Here is a 19,636-nt window from a genome sequence, read left to right as displayed (position 1 = left end):
TAATTTCTGCTCAGTCTGTTGCGGTGGGGCTGTTTGGGTCAGTGCAGTGAAGCGTTGGTGTATTGGGGAAGATTCAGAAGTGTTGTATTTAGAAGTGGTGGAGTCTCTGCTGCTCTGGGCCTCGGGTCACTCCTCCAGCTTATTATGCCTTCTATTCCACATTAATCCTAGAAATGTTTTTTTCTTCAGTAATGTTGATGGAACATACCTATTAGCCCTAACATTAGTACCACTGAAAGATGAAGTGAAAAACACAGCATCTGTTCAGGGGTGGGATCTCAATATTAGGAAGCGAGTGAACAGTCAGTTTTTGAAGGAGTGTTGGTAAAAGCATAAACATCTGAGACACTTTGACAAGAACCAATCTGTGATGGCTAAACAACTGGGTCAGAACATCTCCAAAACATCAGATAGGTCAACATGGGGGGTTTTCTGGCATGCAGTGGTCAGTACCTACCAAAAATGGTTCAAGACAGGACAGCCAGTGAACAGTAATTAGTAAAAAGACAATAAATCAACAACATAAGAAGACATGTAAAACTTAAGACCCCCCGTGAGCAAGCCAACGACAACAGTGGCAAGGAAAAACTCCCTCAGAGCTGGAGGAAGAAACCTTGGGAGGAACCAAGACTCACAAGGGGGACCTGACCCGTCCTCCTCTGGTCAGAACTATTTGTAAATTATTGATAATTTATACAACGGTTGTGCTCTCTCCGACTTCAGCTGCTGATGGCAAATCGGCATGGCTGGGAATTCGAACTCACAACCCTCTGGCCATGGTGGTAGTGCAATAAAATGTCAATATTAGGAAGCGAGTGAACAGTCAGTTTTTGAAGGAGTGTTGGTAAAAGCATAAACATCTGAGACACTTTGACAAGAACCAATCTGTGATGGCTAAACAACTGGGTCAGAACATCTCCAAAACATCAGATAGGTCAACATGGGGGGTTTTCTGGCATGCAGTGGTCAGTACCTACCAAAAGTGGTTCAAGACAGGACAGCCAGTGAACAGGCGACAGGGTCATGGGCACCTAAGGCTCATTGCTGTGATCCATGGAGGCCCCACCTCACAACTTACAGAAATTAAAGGATCTGCTGCTGAATGTCTTGGTGCCAGATACCTGGTTAATTGGAGTGTATAGAAAGTTTTCTTAGATTTTCAGAGTCAGAAGGTTTTAGTCCAGAAAATTTATAAAAACAAGTACGTGCACAGACACAAAGGGTCCCAGTGCTACCCTGTTTCTTTCCCCTCTTCTAATGCCTTCTTCCTTTACTCCACTTGTTCAGCTTCCCCATCGATTGTTTGCAGGAAGTCGCCGGAAAGAGAATTTTCCGCTTTTCGCATCCCATTTAGCCACGGCCAGCACTAACCTATTGTGCACTTTCTCCCTCTTTCTTTTCTCTCAGGCCAAAACAGAGTGAGTGAGTGAGTTAGAGGGGGAAGGAAGGAAGAGAGAGAGAGAGAGAAAGAGAGAGCATGTGAGATTAAGAAAAGGAAGCAAAGGGGAGGAGGATGAAGGGAAGGGGAGGATGAAACTAAAGAGAGAGAGAGAGAGAGAGAGAGAGAGAGAGGTAAAGGAGGATTGAGGAGAGTCAGAGAGAGGGGAGGACAGAAAGGATGAGCTCATGGAAGACTAGTGCGGACCAGTCTTGTGCAGGGTTGCGTAATCCACCTTATGCCGCTTTTCATGATGTGGAATGCACTCACAGGTAATTAATGTGCATCGCCATGGAGACGAATGTGTCCTCCGGCAGTGATGGTGGTGGTGGAGGTGTGGGCCATTCCAGCACAATGCACTTTTTTCTTGCACTGTTCGAAGTGCACGAAAACAACAGTGTGACAACAGTTCACGACTAATTTCAATTTCTAATGGGAAAAAACCGAAGAAGCTTACAGCTGAAGGAGCCACATCCGCTCCAGGATTAGCTCTGAGTTTACACAGAGCGCGATGAATACACACACTGTAGGTTTCAGTAGGGGGTGCTTATTATTTGAATATGTTGAATATGGATGTTAGAATTCAAATTGCAGCTAGAAACTACTGAAATTTCCACCTCACTTAAGCCTTTAAACCAAAAGGGTCTGTAAGTGGGTCCATACGTTACCTCCTCACCATCGTAGGTATGGAATGTATACACTTATACATTAGGCATGAGGCCAATAGGTTCATGTTTATCTGAGTTCTTTTATTGGCAGTACTTTTCTACAGGGACTGAACGAGCTGTGTGTGTATGTATTTGCACATCTGTGTCAGTAATGGGTGTAACTTAAAGTATCCGAAGGGTTTGAAGCAGTGTCCACAAACATTTGGACACTTGTATCTAGAAGTAACTTTCAGAAGGCCTGGAGTGATGATTTTGTTCAAAGCTGGCCCACCTATTGGAAGTCAGTCCATCTTTCTTTAGTTGACCAAACCAAAGATTTGTCCAGTGTTGTCCTTTTTTTCTCCCAATTTGGTCATGCCAATAAACCCACCTGTATAAAACTCCCCCTAGATATGCTTACAACACTGGGAGGGTAAGGACTTAACACATCTCCTCCTATACATAGGAAGCCAGTCTCCACCTCTTCGATTCCGTAGAGTGAGTTCAACAGCTCCACCACACCAGCTAGCGTGGGTAGATGTGCCGGCCAACATCACTTAAGAGTGATAAGGGGAGACAGCGCCATCTAGCCACCTGGAGAGAGCACAGCCAATTAAAATGTATTTGTAAAGCGCTTTACACAATCAGTAATTAGTAAAAAGACAATAAATCAACAACATAAGAAGACATGTAAAACTTAAGACCCCCGTGAGCAAGCCAACGACAACAGTGGCAAGGAAAAACTCCCTCAGAGCTGGAGGAAGAAACCTTGGGAGGAACCAAGACTCACAAGGGGGACCTGACCCGTCCTCCTCTGGTCAGAACTATTTGTAAATTATTGATAATTTATACACCGGTTGTGCTCTCTCCGACTTCAGCTGCTGATGGCCAATCGGCATGGCTGGGGATTCGAACTCACAACTCTCTGGCCATGGTGGTAGTGCAATAAAATGAAATGGTTGAACAGCTGATGCTGAATCAAGGCTGATATCAAGATATGTTTCAACCTGGTGAAAAGCTGAGGTTGGCTCAGTGTGGTGTGTGTAAACAACTGCTTCTGAGCGTTATTCGCATGGCTTGGTTTTTTGAATGAAGCAACACTGGACACACTGGAGACCGTGTTCACACCGCGGGTGTTAATTATAAACTACTGATTATTTCAACTGTGCTGAGAATGGCTGTAAAAAACACAAAGACATAATGAGGTGATAGTGAGACACTGTTCAACATGAAATGGTGGGAGGGAGAAGCGATTACTGTCAATTAATTCTCCTCTGCTGCAGATGACCTCCGTCACCGTCAGTTAAGTGGACATAGACCGTTTTTCCTTTTCAGCACCTCGTGACAAACCAGCTCCATCACTGCGTGGCCTGTCAAGCCTGAAGAGCTGTCTGTTCTGATGAGGTTATTGTATTCACTCTTGGTCCTATTGTCAGACATACATTTCTAAATGTCCCGGATGATGGACTGATAAAAAAAAGAGGTTCCTCAATAACTGTGTGTGACCAGAAGTGGTTCCTCTGTTCTTATGAGCTCTGTGTTCTAATGTGGTCTAATGATGACATGTATAGCTTTGGGTTTGGATAAACAAGTGCAAGGAATAGGCCAGGCTTTTCACCCTAATCTCCATTCACAGCATCCACATTGTACTGTTGATTACTGCAGACAGTATTTCTTCTGTTCTTAGAAAATAACAGAAATTCTGCTAAGTCAAATCTCACTTACACTATATGTCCAAAGGTTTGTAGACACTTGCTCTTCCAGAGTTGCTTTGAACTCGTAGGTAATAATAGGGAGTAATAGCGAGTCTACTATTTTATTAATCCCATACATTAGATTATGAAACATTGCTGTGAGGATCTGATAACATTTGGCCATGAGAACATAGGTGAGGCCAGGTACCGATAAAGATGATTAGTTAACTTAATTCAAACTATCTCAGAGGTATCTCACCACTCTAGAGTAAGCAGGTATACTTTATACCTCTCTATCTGCTGTACAGCACTGGGCATGGTGACTGTAGACTGGCTGCTCCAGAGCATCCTGTAATGGGAGCACCATAAAGTACTTCTGTATGTATACATTATATGTAGTAATATGTCTGATATGTCTCTCTCTCCCTCTCTCTCTCTGTCTATATATATATAGACTCACCTATATATATATATAGGTTTTATCCAACATTTATTGACATGACATGTTTGACATTAATGGAATTCAGTAACTGCCCACTGGTTTCTATTATAAATGTGTTTTGAGTGAACAGTTTTTTCTGCTCTTTTCTGTGGTAATTGTGCTCTATAAATACAGCTAACAGGGATTAGGTTGAAAAACACTGACGTATTCCTTTAAGCGTGGTTATCTGTGCTCATTGTTTGTATTGTCTTATTTGGGCCGAACAAAAGTCCAGGTAATGTGTTTTGGCACCGTCACTAAATGGCTGCTTGAGTGTCTGTCTGCGCCCCACTAACCTCATTCATCCTGAAACAGAAAGAGACATGAGGACAAACATCAACAAACTCCCAGTGAGCCCTACTCACATACACACACACACACATACACACAAACATGCACAAACACACATATACACAGTGACATATTTGCAAAGCTGGGAAGCAGTAGAAACAGCTGTGGCCTCAGTCAGGCGCTTTTTCTGTGTGTGTGTGTGTGGTTGTGTGTGTGTGTATTTGTTTGTGTATGTGTGTGCATGTGGAGAGAAAAAATAGCATGGGGTGCACTCATGCGTTGGCATTATATAAGGCTTTATTATAAAGAATTCGCATGTATTTGTCCATCCGTGCGTCACGTCCAGGTCTTCCCTATTTCCTGGGCTGACCGCATACATTTATTCTATTGTAAAATTACTATTATCTGACACTGTCTGACCACACAGCCTTAACTGATGGTTTCTTAGATTGCCCACAAGACTGCAGAGAGACAGAGAATGTGTGTGTATGGTGTGACAGACTGGACAAGTCTATTATTAGACAGACATCAGATGGTACAATATATGGACAAAAGTATTGGGACACCTGCTTATTTATTGGTTTGTTTTCTGAAATCAAAGGTATTAAAAAGGGTTTATTCTGCTTTGGTTGGAATGACTGTGCCCACTGTCCAGGAAAAAGGCTTTTTACTAGATTTTGGAGCATTGCTGTGAGGATTATCCCCAACTCCCCAACTCATCCCAAAAGTATTAGATGGAGCACCAACCATCTATCATTCCAGAGGACACAATTCCACTGGCGTTTTACCCCTCTAGCCCATGTCTGACAGTAGGCATGGAGCCAACAAATTCATGCTCATCTGCTCCAAAGAGTCCTAATTTATTGGCAATACGTCTCTACAGTTTCAGCAATGTGTGCCAGTTACAGTAGCTAAATGCATTCATTACAAGGGGTGTCCACAAACATTTGGACATATAGTGTATTTAAGTTAATGCATTAATGAAATCAATGAGCCCGTTCCTGCCTGAGCTCTGCCTCAGTGTGCTAGAAGTACGAGAACCTTTCACAGTGCATAGTAACCAGACTGAAAGCTTTCCAGAGCGAATGAGGCATCCACGCTTGTTATTACAATCTCAATCTGCCAGGTTGTTTGCTCCATTTCTATGATGGCTTTCCCAAGAGACTGGTTAGTGGAGGGGCTTTGGTACAAGAGCTTTAGAAAAAGCATCAACATTACAGTGATGAATGTGACTCACTGATTCGCAGGTACACCCTTGAAAATAGCTGTTAAAAATACTGCCAGAGAAGGGTTCTTTGGAGTGATGCTGCAGATGATCCCTCAAGAACCTTTCAGTGGATGGTTCTTTAAAGAAGAACGCTGGGTTTTCCTCCCTTTTTGGAGATGAATGATTTTAGGGTTCTCTGTTGTTATATTATGGGTTATTATTGTATTATTGAACTTTAAAATATGCTGTTCATGGTGTTTATTTATTATATGGAAGCTGCAAAACAGTCTGCAGTGAATGAATTGTTTTACTGAGGTCATAAAACTGCAGGGTAATGAAGTCACCTACTCCGGCACCGTCCACAAATATAATATAAAATAATAAGGTTTTATACGGGTCGTCTTCAATGTCCTTAAATTCAGCCATGTGCCTCCACTGCTGCATTCTCTCTTCACTGTCTTCCTGTAGCTGCTTCCCGTATCAGATTCAGAACATTGATGCTGGCCTACAAAGCCAAGAACGGACCAGCCCCTCCATACTTGATGGCATTGGTCAAAAGCCGATTCGCACCAAGAGCCCTTCGAGCTTCAAGTACGGCTCGGCTCGACCCGCCATCCCTCAAAATCCACGGAAGACAAGCGTCCAGGCTCTTTTCTGTCCTGGCACCAAAGTGGTGTAACGAGCTTCCCCTGGGTGTCCGAACGGCCGAGTCGCTCGCTGTCTTCAAACCCAGACTGAAGACCCTCCTCTTCAGAGAGTACTTGGACGAATAGAGTACTATGGTCACCTTATTGTCTTGTGCTTAGTAATGTTTAAGCTTAGAGGTATCTTTGAACTATTAGTCTATTCTAACTAGCTGAGGTTTTTCTTGGGTAAATAGCAAAGCACTTTGTAAGTCGCTCTGGATAAGAGCATCTGATAAATGCCATAAATGTAAATGTAAATGTAAATGTATTCCTCCAGGCTATTGCATGGATGGCAGTATTTACTTTGAGGAACCTTCAAGGAACCTCTTTGTTCTAAAAAACCTTCCTTGAAGGTTTCTCAAATCACCTTAAGAGGTTCCTTCACAGTTTCAGACTGAGGACCTTCCAAACGTTCCTCAAGGATCTTATATTTTCAACAGTTTGGTGTACAGAGATGAAATGTAGAAATATATCACTGTCCAAATACTTATGGACCAGACCGTCTATTGTTTATGTATTATATTATTACATAAGTTCCTAAATATGTTGTTTAAATAGGTTATCAATGTGGGAATACTATTCACTGGCACTAATACCAGTATACCCGGCGCTGACTGGCACTTTCTACAGATCAGGGTGGGGTGGTTTTGGTGGAGTGCCAAAAGGTAAGCTTTGTGAGCGCCCCGTGGCCCCGTCTTAACGCAGAAGACGAATTCTTCGACTGTGTCTGAAACGTTGGGCTGTAAACTTGCTAACAGCTCTGTGTTTGACTGGTTGTGGGTGGGTAGATGCTTATACCCCGGCTAAATGCACGAGCTTGCCTTTCATGTGCGTCTGAGAACCGTTCTATTATCCCGTCCTCTCTGACTTCGTCCTGCTTCAGACAGCTCGTTATTCCTCGTAAACACACCCGCGTTGGTGTAGTGTGGACTGAAGCTAGCTCCCCCCTCATCTCGGCATCGCGCAGCTGCAATTTAATCGTCAGCGGCTCGACGTCGTGGGCGCCGTCGCCGCGCTCAAATAAGCAAGGAGACACTTTCCACGATGGGTAGCGTGCACGTCCACTCTGAACGTAGGAGGCACCGCAGTGATCTCTGAAGAAGGAGGGCGAATCGAGCAGGGTGGTGGTGGTGCTGTGTTTGTGTTTGTTTTGGGTTTAGTCCTACTTGGCATTGGTGGACGGGTAGTCCAGTTTCTCGCCTTCACAGGGCGCTCGTGCGCTCCCCTTGGACTCACAAAAGTCCAAAATGTTGGTGTTTACCACCAGAACGTTGTATTTCAATGGTCTACACACACAGGTACCAACAAGTTTACTACGTTTTTTGAGAGCTTTACGCATAGTTTTTTTTAATCCATCCATGATAAAAAGATACATGAGGCGTTGTGAGATCAACAGTTCCCAAAGAAGACTGTCTGGATGCAGAATTACAACAAAAAAAAGCTTAACTAAAGCACGACACTCCTTTCTCTCTCTTCTCCCACTTTACAAAGCGCTGGAGCGCAGCGTGGGGCGGTCTTCATTGGTCCGGCGTAGCGCTCACGTGATCTGCGTATCTCCCTCCTTGCTTATGACCACCCAAAGGCAGACACCTGGTAGGGTATATAAGACGTGGTCACATGACCATTTCGAAGTTAACGAGTCGAGGAGGAACGACCCAATCGGACTATTGCGCGCCGAGTTGGCTCAGAGAGGGGAGCTGTCCATGGCTCAAGGTTGCTGAACCCGTCGATTGAACGAGGGGAGCTGTCCGCGTCCGGTGGTGCTGAACCCGTGGGCTTGAAAGGGAGCTGTCCGTTGCACAGGTGCTGAAACCGTTCCCTAACCTGCTGCGATATTTATCTAAAGAGGGAAAAGAGCTGGCTGGACATTACTAGAAGTTGCTGTACTTTCAACTCACATAGCGAGAGAGAGCGAGAGAGAGAGAGAAAGAGAGAGAGCGCGCGTGTGGCGCGGTTTGACCGGACAGCCTTTGTAGTTGTTTTTTCTCCCGCGCGTAAATTAAAAAAAAAAAAGAGTTGCCATGGCTTTCATGGTGAAGCACATGATCGGGGGTCAACTGAAGGACCTGACCGGAGGCTTGACAGAGGAAAAGACCGAAGGGGAAAAGGGCGAGGCTGCTGCGAAGGGAATGACCCAAGAGGAGTTCGAACAGTATCAGCAGCAGCTCGAGGAGGAGAAGTAAGGAGAACCCTTCCCCACACTCTTCCTGACGCACGGTTTAGCGCGCACGCTTTGAATTAATGACTTAAATGTTTGCTTTGAACAGGCTGAGAGAGTCGAGCCCTGAAGAGTCAAAGCGCGCAGTACCCCCCTTCCCCCCCTTCCCAAGTTCCCAAAAGGCAACGTGCGCTTTTGCGCGTGGCTGGTAATCTCGTCGCGCATTTCTCCAGCTGTCATTCTCGCTGAGGGAGAGCGCTTTCGTGTAAAAGAAGCCTTCGCCACGGTGGCTCACTCTCAGAAGGTGCTAGAATGGGGTTTAAATGACCGATTTGACACCTTTAAACATGCTAATAGCAGCTTGTGCCAAACTCCGTTGGTTCAATGTGAAGTTTTTGAGGTTGTACAGTAATGATAACAGTATGATGCTTCATAATAACGATATACAGACTTATCCAAGCAAGAAAACATACATATCCATTCAGACAAACCAGTGCAGACAGATACAGTCAGCACTGAACTCCATCAGAGTTGGTTGGTGCAAGCTTTTCTTTTCTCGCACGAGCTGCGGCCATATGGTGCTTAATCATTTCATGCTCCGTTATGCGTGATATTCTCATGTTCGCTTGTACCGTGAGATGCAGCAGTGTGCGTGCATATTGTGTGTATCTGTGTATGTCTATGTGGATGGATACTGGCTGAACCCCAGGATAAATGGGCCAAGGCTTTGAGCTGTGACCTCACCGGGATCTAGCCCACCATTGCGCGCCCTAAATCCAGCAGCAACAGCTCTCCTACACGTAGATACGTTTGAAGCTCATCAGGGCTCGCCATCGGAGCCTCAGCAGGAGGCCGTGAGTCAGCTGCTGGAAATAGAACGCAAGCATCGGATTTCTGGCACTTTGCAAAGTGCTCAAACACGGAGAGAAGAAGCAGGTCTTAAGCTCCTCCAAGCAGGCTATCTATAGAGCTTAACGAGGTGTACTGTAATTCACACACGCATCACATACAATCACCAGAGGCTTACTCACATGATTGGCCTCTGAGTAAGACCCCATTACGCCACCTTGTCACGGACAGCTCTCAGCTCAGGTTACTCGTTCAAGATGAATTATGAACACTAATCATAGAGCATCCAGCAGAGGCCACAGCATGACCTTCAGTAAACACATATGTCTTACCGGTGAACAGCGTTTATTTCATGCTCAAGAATTTGACCAAAGGCAATGCTTGGTGTTGTTAAAGCCAAATGATTCTTTGGAATGAGGCCATAAAATAAGCACTTTGGGTTCTCCAAAGAACCTTTTAATTGAGTTTAAGTTAAAAGTTTTGTATTATATGATGTTGTGTTTTTTTCAGACCTCTGATGTTCTCACACCTGTAACCTTAGAATTCAACAGGCTGGTTTTGTTACTGTGCCTTTAGGGCTGAAATGTGTAAATAACGTCTGTTGCCTTCTGTTGTACCTCATTCAAAAAGCACTCTGAAACACTCCTTATAACTTCAGAATGAATGGGCGGGGCTAAACTAGTGTATGTTTACCATTGTATGAATGGACTGGGGAGCACACCATCTTTTGGAACTTAAAACGTGGAATTTTGGACTAGATAGAAGGATGAATGGGTAGCAAAATTAATGTATAGCTAACTACATAGATAGATAGATAGATAGATAGATAGATAGATAGATAGATAGATAGATAGATGTAGGGATGGACTGATGTGTGGATAGATGAATGGATGGATGAATGAATAGCAAAATAGGTGGTTGAATGGATAGATAGTATATAGATATACAGATAGACTGACAGGCAGACAGATACATACAGATGTACATACATATTTAGATATACAGACTAGATGGGCAGACAGTTAGATTTATTGATTGACAGATTAATAGATGTGGGGATGGATGGATGGGTGGGTAGATGGATGAATGGATAGCAAAATGGATGAATGGAAGACTCGATAGATGTCTTGATAGATGGTAAGATACATAGATAGATAGATTGATTGATTGATTGATTGATTAATTGATACATACATATTTAGATATACAAACAAACAGATAGTCACTGTGTTTGTATATTTCTTATCAGAGTCAATGCTGAATGACATAATGGGCAAAAAATAAATGTGTTTAATATGATGTACTAAATATAGATGTTAGATCTAAAGGCAAGCAGAGCCGTCTGCTGTTTCTGCTCTGCCCTCTGGCGGTCCCGTGGCAGCATGTCATCAGCATCCCTGGGCAAAGAGATTACAGCTGGCAATTAAAGCCTTGATCAGAAACTGCCAAAACAGTGCCACAGCTGATCCGGAACTAGCACTGTTCACCAGCAGGGAGCGGGGTCAGTGCATGTAATACCCTTATTAGTGGGCATGGGTTTTTAAAAATAAGGGTTATTGTCTTGTAATAACTAATATAATGTTGCAGTTGGAATAAAACCTTTACAATATATCAATGATCATTACACTAGAACTGAAACGCCCGTCACACTGACATATTTCACAAATATGGTTAATTAAAAGAAGGCTCTTTAGGGGATCGATGGTGAGTCTTCTATGGCATCACTTTAAGAAACCCATTTTGACACCATTATTTTTGCTTGATGATGGTTGCTTCATTTAATACTAAACCAAATGTCTAATTAGGTCTAATTCTTAGACCTAAACTCAACACTATTATATAACAACAGCAGCTACTGAACACTAATACTGTCCAAGGGAAATAAACAGCACATTTTACAAAGCTTGCTGGCTTGTTTGTGGGTGCTTTGGTAAGGCTGCAAGTCTTAAGAGGTTAACCCCTTAATGCAGAAGGACTTATTACACACTAAGGTGTATCACTCAGTAACTACAGGGATTTCTGTACAACCATTCAATGTCCATCCAACATTGTTTTGGTGATGTCACAGAATGAACACATTTATATATCTCTGCCCATTCACCTTGAAACAGTCTAGCCCCGCCCATTCACACTGAAGTTATAGACCACTGAAGTCAGCTACTGCACATTGAATTGACGTCATTAGACTGGCAGCCTCCTAAAAATATTGCACAAACCAGCATGCTTTGCCAGTGTAGTCAAGTGGTTTTAGCAAGTTCCAACTGGTCAGCCACCTTGGTCAAGTTGGTCATGGTGATAGACCAGCTAAACCGTCGATCTCAAATGAAAACATATGCTGTGCTTTTCTAAAAGGTTTGACCATTATAGCACGCCTCACTTTTGGTGTACCTTACTGATGTAGCATTAGCTCCACTGTAGCATTATTAGACTAAAATGGCCTTGTAATTCAGAGGATCCAGTGATGTACAGGAGAAAAATGTACACAGAACAAAGTGTATAGGGTTCTGAACAGAACCACAGAACCGACAGAGGCGATTGTTTTGAAAATCCACTTCCATTTCTGCTATTGAAAATCCAGCTTAGACCCATGGTACCAAATATGGGCATAATTCAGACTACAGAATACACACACAATTCAGCAATCAGAACAGAGCTTATGTACATGTACATGGTTTTAGGGCACAGCCTTTTTAATTCTGAAGGATAACGAGAGGTCAAGTAGAAAGGAATGAAGACTGCTTTTGGTACACAGAACCACACGAAACGTCATAAGTGGACTGCAGGGAGAGAACAAGTGACACAGGTAAAAAAAAAAAACAGACTATAGTTATGTAGGTTATCTTTAACTAATGTCACTAAGTTACATGAAAGTAAGGCTGCTGCTGTAACTGCACACTATTATATAACAATATCAGCTACAACTGCCAAAGCCACTCAGCCTCCACACAAAGCTTGCTGAACAGCATTTGACAATGCTGGCAGGTTTGCATTTTGATATGGTTGCTGATACTATGATGTCAGGTAAATGTACAAGCATACAGTTTTCCTATTTGGACTACTTTAGGACAAAATCTAATTACAATCACACTGGATTTTTTTTGGCCAACCATTGTTTTTTCCTTTAGTGTAAAACAGCATAGACCCTGTGCTCATCTAGACATCATGGCAAGCTACAAAATGACAGCCATATATATCCAACATCCTGACATCACAAATGCTCACAGCAATGGTCCAGAATCTAGTAGAAAGCCTTCTTCCCCTGACAGTAGAGACCATTACTCCAACAAAAGCAGGGTAAGCTCTTTTTTAATTCCCTTGGTGTCCCAATACTTTTGTCCATATTGTGTATGAAATTGTAGAATCATTAAAGAATCATCCTTTATTCTTAAACTACAGTTTGACATTTTGATGTGTGTGCATACATTATATGGACAGAAGTATTGACACACCCGCTTGGTCAGGATGTTGGATGAGCTCCCCAGCTCATCATAAAAGTATTCCAGAGAACAGAGTTCCACTGCTCCACAGCTCAATTCTATTGGCAACACTTCTCTACAGGTACTAGACAAGCTGTGTGTGTGTGCATTTGCACATCTGTGTCAGCAATGGGTGCAATGTAAGTTAGCCGTATGCATTTGTTAGAAGGGGTGTCCACAAACATTTGGACACATAGTGTAGATATGCTGTTTTGCCATCTTCTGTTAAAAAACGATTCTACTTCGTGGCCAGATGGAGTTTATTGGAGGGCAGCGTCTGGCCCCTGGCCTTATGTCATGTTCTGTTCATGTTTGTGTGCTTATTCATTTCTGTCCTCAACAGCCTGCCAGTCCGTGAGCTCTTGAGACTGTAGAAACTGGAGTAAGTCGTCACTGTGAAAGCTTCAAAGCATTTGCCTGCCTGCCGTTTTAACAGTGTTGGCACTGTTCTTCCAAGCCTCCCTGGTGCCGTTCTTCAGTCTGAAGTGGACATCAGTCATGTTTTTATTGTATTTTCTTGTACCTGTCCAACCCCCTTCTCACAGAGATGGGCTTTGGACTACATTGTGTGATCTGGTATTTTTAGTGGAAGCATTCACAGAGCAGAAAGAGTGGATATTAAGAGATTGAAGATTCAAAAAGAGCTTTTAGTTGTGATGTCACAACCATGAACGCATTAGCATTTGATTGCATGGTAATATTGAAAGGTTTTGGCATGTTGGTGTGAAACTACATAAATAGTAAAATAGTAAAGCACTTGGCCATTCTGCACTAAAAGGATGGGATGAGGTGATGTTGCCATGCCAACATACATCCTATCATCATGCCTGTTGGATACCTTTGAACCGTTACTGAATTAAAAGAAGAAAAGGAAGAGTCTCTGAGACTGAACTCTGACACTATGGCCCGAGGATCGCGAGTTTGAATCCTAGAACCAGAGCCAGACAGAGCACAATTGGCCATGCTCTCTATTGGTGGGTAGATGTTGCTGTCTCCCCTCATCACTCCCACTGTGATGCTGGCCAGCCCAGGTGTCTGTTGGCTAATGTGTTAGATCTTGGGATCAGGCACTTTCCTCTGAGCGAGTTGACTGCCCAGTGTTGCTGCATTGGCGGCAGTTTGAAAAGAGGCGGAGGCTGACTTCACAGAGGAGGAGGTAAATGTTAGTCTTCACCTTAGTATCTGTAGATGTTGATTCTAAGTAGATGTGTTGGATCTCAGGTACTCAGATTTGGCATGTTTGAATGTACTCAACACTACACTCCTTAAGCACTTTATTAGGAACGCTACATTGAAACCAGTGTGGTCCTCTGCTGTTGTAGTCCAGCAATGCCTCAAGGTTTGAAGTGTTGAGCACTCTGAGAGTGGTTGCCTAAGTTACTGTAGCCTTTACATCATCTCCAATCAGTCTGGCCATCCTCAGCTGACCTCTTTTACCAATCAGGTGCTTATGTCTGAAGACCAGCTTCTCACTAGATGTCTCTAGAGACTGTTCTGCTGAAACTTCTAGAAAATCAGCAATTCTAGAAATACTCAAAATAATTTTGGTGAATATATTTGTATTGTTTTTCAAAAATGAGGCATAGAATAAATAAACACATTGACACACCACAACGAGGTTGAGGTTGAAAATAGTATTTAAAAGTTTATAAATAATCAAACCACCACTTCTGACACCAACAATTATACCACGCTCAAAATTTCTGATAATTTTTTTTCTCATTTCCTTTTGATGGTGGATGTGAGCATTACCCAAAGCTGCTGGATCTGTCTACATGATTTGATGCATTGCGCTGCTGCCACATGAGTAAATCACTGAATTGGTTGATGCTTGATTCAGCAAGCTTGATTTGAAGTTTTTGTGATTTTTTATTATTGACCTGATTTCTATAGAATGGATGTCTATAGAAAGACCCCTTTTGATTTGGGCCAGGCTGAACAGCCACAGTAGAGGCTTTAGCGTGGTCATTTTAAGTCCAGTAGGAGTTACATTATATTAGCATTATGTCTGAGACTGCATGTGATTTGGGCTGTTAGAGCTTGCTTTCCACACGCAAAAACATGGCACACAAAATGGTGTGAGTGTGTGTGGGAGCCGGGGCTGTGGCACAGAATTTAAGATGGCAGCTGGCGAAGTGGGTGAGCATCATGCATTTCCTCTCTCTCTCTTTCTTTCTCTCTTTCTCTCTCACTCACTCACTCTCCCCCTCGGGTCCCTCACTGCTCAGCCAGTTTTGTCTCGGTGCTCCACATTCACCCAGCAGTGCCCTCTGCTCCTGCACCGTAATCACACTGACCTTTCAGCACGGCGGTGTGTGTGCATGAATGCACATGTGAGGACATTTCTGTGTGTGGTTTTCCTCTGTCTTTAATTCGTAGCATCTGCTGATTTATGAGGATTTTAAAAGAGTCACGTTAGGATGAAGCTTTTCTCTCCAGGATAACATTTCTGTAAATGCTGCTAATTGCAGGGTGTGAATGCTCCTGGTGTAGGTGGGGAAATTACTTAAATGGCTACATCAGGCTCAGACCAGGAATTCAAATTGCATGAAGACTACAGTATACAAAGAATGGCTGTGTAATGCTTCACTTCTCCGTGATTATCATTGTGGGCTTCACAATGCAGATGTAAATTGGCCTTTTTCTGTGCCATGAGTATCCTGGTCAGCCTCAGAAATTTTAGACAGCTCCTATGGGTATTTGCAGGAATCGGGTCTTTCATACACTACCATAGAAGAACCACTTTTGGTTCCATACAGAACTATTTTTGTAATAGAGTGTGAAGAACCTTTGACAGGCTTTTAAAAACCTCCTCCTAAAGTAAAGGTTCTTACCCAATCCACTCGTTAGTACTCTCCCCATCACATGTAATGCTCCTGCGATCGGAAGAGTGGGGACTAACACAAGTCGACACATGTGCAACCAGCCAATGCCTCTTTTTCAAACTGCTGCCAATGCAACGTCACCAGGCAACCAACTTGCTTTAAGGAAATCTCTGGGTACCCAGTACTCTGTAGCATTAGCTAGCAGGAGCCTGTGCCAGCCAGCATCACAGTAAAGTAAAGATGTGAGGAGAGATCTACCCATCTGGATAAGGCAAGGTCATTTGTGCTCTATTGGGGTCCGGCTACTGCAAAACAGCTCAGATCAAGAACTTTTAGACACGGACCTTGACATGTTGACATTGTTGTAATGCGAATTTCCTTGCTGCTTATGCTGCTGTAATGTTTTGGCTCATCTGTATATATAGATAAATACAACAAATCAGATATAGAATAGATATGCTATGCTTTTTGCGGTTTGTTAGTGTGCGTGTGTGTGTGTGTATGTGTGTGTGTGTGTGTGTGTGTGTGTGTGTGTGTGTGTGAATACTGGACTTACACCTACAACTCTTCCTATGCAGACAGGAACGAGATGCCAACTTTGCCCAGAAGAAAGCAGAGAGGGCCACAGTCAGGTCTCACTTCAGAGACAAATACAGGCTGCCAAAGGTACACACCCTACCCTCATTAAAAGTACACTTTTACACCTTCCCCACTTCCCCCAAGTGCCAAGACATGTTTGTTGTCCAATGTTTGTTCATTTAGTTCTGTACTGGAGCTATAAGCCAAATCCCAGATATCACATTTGATGTGGCTTAACTTGCATACCTGTTGCCCACATACCACATGGAGTGACAGCCCAGAAGAGGACCTCGAGGTATTCGGCTTTATAGCCATAAAAGGACCACATCCCACCTTTAAACTGCCACTGCCAGAAGTGACCCACAACTCAGCTACATGTACAACAACTGGGCCCAGATCTGAATAGAGAGCAAATCTGGTTTGGCTCAAACCTGGGCCATATCCGGTACTTATTTGTGGCCCATTTACTCATAAAAAAAGACTAAGAAGAGGGCCATGTCTTTGCCAGAAGTGGCCCAGATATGTTTTGGAACATATGGGTATTTTTAATATGTGGGCCACTTTTGGTGGGCGGCACGGTGGTGCTGTAGGTAGTGCATGTGTCGCATAACTCTGGGGGCCTGGGGCCTGGGGACCGGATGGGATCCTCCAGTCACTTTGTGTTATCCCTGTGTCCGTGATGCTCCCCAGATGCTCCGGTTTTGTCCCAGCTTCCAAAAACATAGATTGGCCATGTTTAATTGCCCATGTGTGTCAGTGTGTAAGTTAATGGTTGTGTTTGTGACACCCTGAGATGGTCTAGTACCCTGTCAATGGGGAATTCTATGGATTCTGGGTAGGCTCCGGATCTATCGTGACCCTGACCAGGACGAAGACATGGATAAATGGGTGGATGGATGGATGAGACACTTTTGGCTCACATGATGTTTGCCCATGCAGATAGTAAGCCGAAAGGTTGCCAAATATGGCCCACATGTATATGATATATGTGATGTAGCTAACAAGCAATAATACCTTAAAGCAAACAGGTTAGCATTGTGCAAACTCTATTAGGTTGTTTAGTTATCTCTAATAGTCTTAATACTGTGGCACTCTATGACACACTGTAAATCCATAAAAGTACATCACATAGTGCAATGGCAGTAGTCATCATTGATTAGCCATGTTTTTTGATAACAGTGTCAAACTGTGGCAGAGATTAGAGACTAGTAAACAACTCGACATGGTTTCAGACAAGCTGTTTTTAGCCTGCAGTTTGGACATTATGATGCTAATTTGTGACATGTAAGCTGGCATTACTTGTTAGCTACATTAGCCTCATTGCTTCAATGCAAAACTAAAGACACAATCCTGGACACCTTGCCTCATGTCTTGGCTGTTCTTGATTTTAGGGGAAGTTGTGTAAAATTGATTTTTCGCTGAATGTTTGCTGTAAAACAGGACTACAGATCATATCACTGTTAGACTTACAACATAAAGGAAACCGCACAGCATTATCAGTGCTTCAGATCAGTGGAACAGATTCTCTCAGTGCGTTGTGTTTACAATGTATGTGTGTGTGTGTGTGTGTGTATGTCAGAATGAGTTGGATGAAACACAGATCCAGGCTGCAGGGCAGGATGTGGAGCTGCCCACTGAGCTGGCCAAGATGATTGCAGAGGACAACCAGGAAGAGGAGCACAAACAGTCCGTTCTCGGCCAGCTTTCTAGCATCCAGAACGTGGATATCGACCACCTGAAGGACAAAGCTCAGGCCACACTGGAGGAGCTGAAGAACTCAGCTGAGAAGTGTTCACTAATGTGATCTTTTCTGAGATCTCTCTCTCTCTCTCTTTCTCTATCCTATCTCTGAATCTCACTTTCGTTAAGGCTATGTTCACGTTATGAAATGCATTCTCTCATAGCTATTCTTAAACAATTGGGGAAAATCTGGCAACTCCAGACAAGGTTACATTGTTAACGTAATGGAGGGCTCAGTCTCAGACTGTCCTCCCACACATAGACGTAGCAGCTAATATCTATTTCATATTATCCTGGCCATAACTTTTCAGATTTATTCAATTTAATTCTAATTGGCTGTCCACACTGCCTTATGTTTTTATTCACTGGGTTTTATCAGTCCACGGGGAACACTACTGCAAGCAGTTGCCGTCTGTGTGTCATGGGAAAGCTGTTCAGAGTGAAATTCAAGACATCACATCTTTAAAAGTTACTGAAGAGCGTTCTTTGAAGCATTTAGTAGCTGTTAAATGAGGTTTCTTGTGAGTGTGGGTGTGCTTCTCCAGAGTTTGTTTGGTTGCAGTTGCCTTTGAGAACTGCCTTCTGTCTGTGGTTTGTTATTTTACACAGCAACTAAATGGCTTTTTTCTGTCAAAGTAGTTTGGAATGGACTCAGCCCATTTTATCAGCTCCACTTACCTGTGTCTGATCCACTTGTACCAGCGCAACAGACATTAACACGCCACCACCATGCCAGTGTGTGTCACTGCAGTGCAAAGAATGGCCCAGCACCACTACTACTACCTGCTCTGTGGTGGTCCTGTGGGGTCCTGATCATTGAAGAACAGGGGAAAAGGAGGCTAACAGAGTATGCAGAGAAACAGATGGACTACAGTCTGGAATTATAGAACTACAAAGTGTTCCTTTATGGTAAGTGGAGCTGACAGAATGGGCAATGATGATTGGTACATGTTCCAAATAGAAAGCATATTTTTTGCACATCATGGCACATTGTGTCTTACAAAAACAAATGTGACCCATATCTGCCATGAGTGTGAATGACCGGCACGCACACTTTTTTAGAACCAAAAAGAAGCTGATAACAGTGCTTTTGCATGTACAGGGATCGTGATGTACAAAACCCATCAGTTTTATAATTACGATCAAATCAGATTCGAATGGGTTCACATTCAGGCACTGAATCCAGTTTTTCTACGGGAACGTGAACCCAAACATCTGATATCCAACCCTATAATGTGAACATAGCCTCTATCTCTTTTTCTCTCTCTTTCTCTGTTCTCTTCTTTCTCATACAAAACACAGACATACACACTCATACAAACACACACACACACACACACACACACATACACATGTCTATCTCTTCAATGCAATACAAGCACAACTTAAATATACTGCCAAGCGTATGTGCTGCCAGGTCTGACGCCAAGGCCTGAATACTCCCTCCCCCCAAAAAATACACACACACGGACAGAACTATACAGCACATATCAACCCTTATACATCCCACTCGCCCTCTAGATCCCCCCTGTGTGTAAAAGCTTAAGTGTTGTGCTGACAGTTTT

The 19,636-nt window shown here is 43.3% G+C and overlaps 1 protein-coding gene across 1 annotated transcript; it reads left to right on the top strand.

Moving 5' to 3' along the window:
* The first annotated feature begins 8,091 nt into the window (after nt 1-8,091).
* cplx3b (complexin 3b) lies at nt 8,092-19,435 on the top strand. Its single transcript, XM_072695647.1, has 3 exons — nt 8,092-8,623; nt 16,331-16,418; nt 17,911-19,435. Exons 1-3 carry the CDS (start codon nt 8,466-8,468, stop codon nt 18,133-18,135), a joined length of 471 nt encoding a protein of 156 aa, XP_072551748.1. The 5' UTR covers nt 8,092-8,465; the 3' UTR covers nt 18,136-19,435.
* Nucleotides 19,436-19,636: the final 201 nt, after the last annotated feature.

The sequence above is a fragment of the Salminus brasiliensis genome, chromosome 13 (assembly GCF_030463535.1).
Source record: "Salminus brasiliensis chromosome 13, fSalBra1.hap2, whole genome shotgun sequence".
NCBI classification, from domain to species: Eukaryota; Metazoa; Chordata; class Actinopteri; order Characiformes; family Bryconidae; genus Salminus; species Salminus brasiliensis.
This window is presented reverse-complemented; position numbering and strand designations above follow the sequence as displayed.